We start from the raw sequence: 4256 nt of genomic DNA on the forward strand, positions 1-4256 counted from the left end.
AAAGTGCTGGGATTACAGGCTTGAGCCACCGCGCCCGGCTAATTTTTTATTTTTTGTAGAGATGGGGTTTCTCCATGTTTCCCAGGCTGATCCTGAGCTCAAGCAATCCACCGGCTTTGGCCTCCCAAAGTGCTGGGATTGTGGGTGAGCCAACGTGTTTGGCCCACTTACTTACTTATTTTTAGAGATAGGGTCTTGCTCTATTGCCCAGGCTGGAGTGCAGTAGCGTGATCACAGCTCATTGAAGCCTTGATCCCCTTGGTTCAAGCAGTCCCCCCACCTCAGCCTTCTGAGTTCATGGCACTACAGGTGCATGCCACCATATCTGGCTAATTTTTTCTTTTTTTTTTTGTAGAGACAGAGTCTCACTATATTGCCCAGGCTAGTCCTGACCTCTTGAGCTCAAATCTGTCCACCTTGCCTTCCCAAAGTGCTGGAGTTTCTCCAAAAGTTTCTATTCTATTTCAAAGAGGATCTGAGGTAAATTATTTTAAAGTAATAATTGAAGATCAGTTCACCTTCCCTTTGGGAGATATAGGCTGGTCAAACATTTACAACTACAGAAAGAGTAATTAGTCAACTAAAATTACTATCTGTTATAACTGTTTCTATTTAAAACAAGAGAAACATATACAAAAATATACCATTTCCTTTACTCACTTTTGTGATAGTTTTTAAGATGGCAAGGCGATCTGCGGGGGGTGGTAAACCCACAAACAGTGTTTTGTCCAGGCGGCCTGGGCGCAGGATTGCAGGGTCAATTATATCTAGAGAAGAAGGGAGGAAAAGTCTTAATAAAACCTTTTATTTTTATTTTTTGAGACAGGGTCTCGTTCTGTCTCCCAGATGCTGTCTCCCATCTCAGCTCACTGCAGCCTCAACCTCCCAGGCTCAGGTGATTCTCTCACCTCAGCTTCCTAAGTAGCTAAGACTATAGCGGCATGCCACCATGCCTAATTTTTTTCTTTTTTGATACAAAGTCTCGTTCTGTCACCAAGCTGGAGTGCAGTGGCGCAATCTTGGCTCACTGCAACCTCCGCCTCCTGGATTCAAGCGATTCTCGTGCCTCTGCCTCCCAAGAAGCTGGGATTACAGGCATGCAACACCATGCCCAGCTACTTTTTGTATTTTTAGTAGAGACTGGGTTTCACCATGTTGCCCAGGATGGTCTCGATCTCTAGACCTCGTGAGCCGCCCCTGCCGGCCTCCCACTGTGCTGGGATTATAGGTGTGAGCCACGATGCTTGGCCCAAAATGGTATAGTTTTTAATCCTTTAACAGATATATGCTTTGCAAATATTATCCCCTAGTCTGTGGTTTATTTTTATGTTCTCTTGCACTTTTTAAAGAGACTGAGTCTCACTATGCTGCCCAGGCTAGCCTCAAACTCCTGAGTGCAAGGGAGCCTCTTAACTCAGTCTCCTGAGTAGCTGGGTTTACAGGTGTGTACCACCACACCTGGCTTATTGGCACCTTTCAAAGAGCAGTTTATCTATTTGCTCTTTTATGGTTTGTGCTTTTAATGTCATATAGCAAATCTTTGCTTAATCCAAGGTAGAAAAAAATTTCTCCAGTGTTATCTTCCAAGAATTTTATAGTGTTGTTTTTACTGGTTTTTGATTCATTTTGAGTTTTTGTATGTGGTAGAGGTATGGAATAAGGTTGAATTTTTCTTTTTGCATATAGATATTCAATTGCTCCAGTACCCATTGTTGAAAAGACTTTACATTATCCACTGCACTGCCTTTGTGCTTTATAAAAACATAAACTATCTAGAAATGCATAGGAATACTTCTGGATTTTTTTTCTGTTCCTTTGATCTACATGTCTCAGCTCTATGCCAATTATCATGCTGTTGAAACATCTTTTAATTTAAACATAGAAATACAGGCCAGGCATGGAGGCTCACACTTGTAATCTCAGCACTTTGGGAGGCTGAGGCGAGAAGATCACTTGAGGTCAGGAGTTCCAGAACAGCCTGGGCAACATGGTGAAACCTGGTCTCTACTAAAAATACAAAAATTAGCCAAGTGTGGTGGTGTGCACCTATAATCCCAGCCACTCAGGAGGCTGAGGCAGCAGAATTCTTGAATCTGGGAAGCAGAAGTTGCAGTGAGCCAAGATCATGCCACTGCACTCCAGCCTGGGCAACAGAGTGAGACTGTCTTTAAAAAAAAAAAAAAGTGGCCCAGGTGCAATGGCTCATGCCTGTAATCCCAGCACTTTGGGAGGCCGAGGTGGGCGGATCACCTGAGGTCAGGAGTTCAAGACCAGCCCGACCATCATGGAGAAATCCCATCCCTACTAAAAATACAAAATTAGTCAGGCATGGTGGCACATGCCTGGAATTCCAGTTACTCCAGAGGCTGAGGCAGAAGAATAGCCTGAACCCGGGAGGCAGAGGTTGTGGTGAGCTGAGACGATGCCATTGCACAGCAGCCTGGGCAACAAGAGTGAAACTCCACCTCAAAACAAACAAACAACCCCACAAAAACAAATTTTCTTCTTCTTCTTCTTCTTTTTTTTTTTTTTAAAGAGATTGGGTCTCGCTGTGTTGCCCAGGCTGGAGTATAGTGGCTATTCACAGGCGCAATCCCACTACTGATCAGCACAGGAGTTCTGTCCTGCTCTGTTTCCAACCTGGGCCGGTTCACCTCTCCTTGGGCAACCTAGTGGTCCCCCGCTCCCGGGAGGTCACCATAGTGATGCCGAACTTAGTGCAGACACCCGATCGGCATAGCACACTACAGCCCAGAACTACTGGACTCAAGAGATTCTCCAGCCTCAGCCTCCCGAATAGCTGGGACTACAGGCACGCACCACCCTGCCTGGCAGAACTCTCTTTTTCAAATGTTGATAAGCAGCACCTACTGTTCTATATCAAGGACCTCCCCTGCCCACCACTGCAAAAAAGCTCTTACAGCTTGCCATTGGTAAAAAAAAAACCAAAACATTAATTAAAAAAGAAAAAAAAAAGTTAAAATTGAGAGGTAACAGTAGCAACTTTTAACTTTAGGAAAACATTATTTTGTTACAAATGGACCCTAAATTTTAGACAAAAGTAGAAAGACAATACAATGAGGGAGTAATTAATCTTTGCAACAAAGGTGCTAGGACAAGTGGATTTTTTTTTTTTCTTTCTGGAGACAAGGTCTCAGGCCCAGGCTGGAGTGCAGTGGTGTATCATAGCTCACTGCAGCCTTGATCTCCTGGGCTCTGTCAGGCCTCCATGTGCAAGCCTGGACCCAGAAAGTCTAAAGTCCTGCCTACTTTGGCTGACCACCCCCCAACCCCTGTCTGCATTTGCCATTATCTCTGATCACCCAGCGGAGCCTCCCCCTCCACCCACATAAGCTTCCCTTCATCCCACCCAACCATCTTAACTACTCTTACCCCACCTGCCATTGTAACTGAACTTAGGGCAATGTATACTCCTTGCCCCTACCCCCACCACTGTAACCTACCTTACTCTGTACCACCCCTGCCCCCTCCCCAAAAGATTTGCCCCAACCTATAAAACCAACTCCTATCCCAACGCCCCTTCTCTAACGCCCTTTTCAGCCTTAGCCCACATGCACCCAGGTGAATAAACAGCCATGTTGCTCACACAAAGCCTGTTTGCGGGGTGGGGGAGGGGGTGTCTCTTCATTCAAAGTGCAAATTTTAATAGGCTCAAGGAAGCCACCCACTTCAGCTTCCCAAGTAGCTAGGACTAGAGGCATGCACCACCATGCCCATCTAATTTTCTTTATTTTTTGTAGCACTGAGGTTTCACTATGTTGCCCAGGGTGGTCTTGAACTCCTGAGCTCAAACAAAGTGTTGGGATTAATGGCCTAAGTCACTGCACTGGGCCTGACATGGGATATTGACACTCAAAAGAATGAATTTGGACACTTTCTTCACACATACAAATTAACTCAAAATGGATCAAAGACTTAAATGTAAGAGCTAAAAGTATAAAACTCTGAGAAGAAAATGCAGGAGTTAATTTTGAGACCTTTGGTTAGGCAATGATGTTTACACCACTGATAAAACATCAAAATTGCAGGCAATAAAAAGCACATCAATTGGAATTTATCAAAATTAGAAACTTGTGGGCCAGGCGCGGTGGCTCAAGCCTGTAATCCCAGCACTTTGGGAGGCTGAGGTGGGTGGATCACGAGGTCAAGAGATCGAGACCATCCTGGTCAACATGGTGAAACCCCGTCTCTACTAAAAATACAAAAAATTAGCTGGGCATGGTGGTGCGTGCCTG

At 44.9% G+C, this 4256-nt stretch overlaps 1 protein-coding gene across 6 annotated transcripts in view; it reads right to left on the reverse strand.

The window, feature by feature from the left end:
* The window catches only part of NVL (nuclear VCP like), a 95595-nt gene that overhangs the window by 23770 nt on the left and 67569 nt on the right, over positions 1-4256 (reverse strand). For 5 of the 6 annotated variants that reach the window (XM_017526396.2, XM_017526395.2, XM_017526394.2 and 2 more), the window contains one exon: positions 661-767. In XM_017526396.2, the coding sequence (XP_017381885.1) occupies positions 661-767 (107 nt within the window). Of the gene's footprint in view, positions 1-656; positions 768-4256 lie in introns of all 6 variants that reach the window. The other variant, XR_005199803.1, reaches the window with a different exon arrangement.

The sequence above is a fragment of the Cebus imitator genome, unplaced genomic scaffold, assembly GCF_001604975.1.
Source record: "Cebus imitator isolate Cc_AM_T3 unplaced genomic scaffold, Cebus_imitator-1.0 Scaffold42, whole genome shotgun sequence".
NCBI classification, from domain to species: Eukaryota; Metazoa; Chordata; class Mammalia; order Primates; family Cebidae; genus Cebus; species Cebus imitator.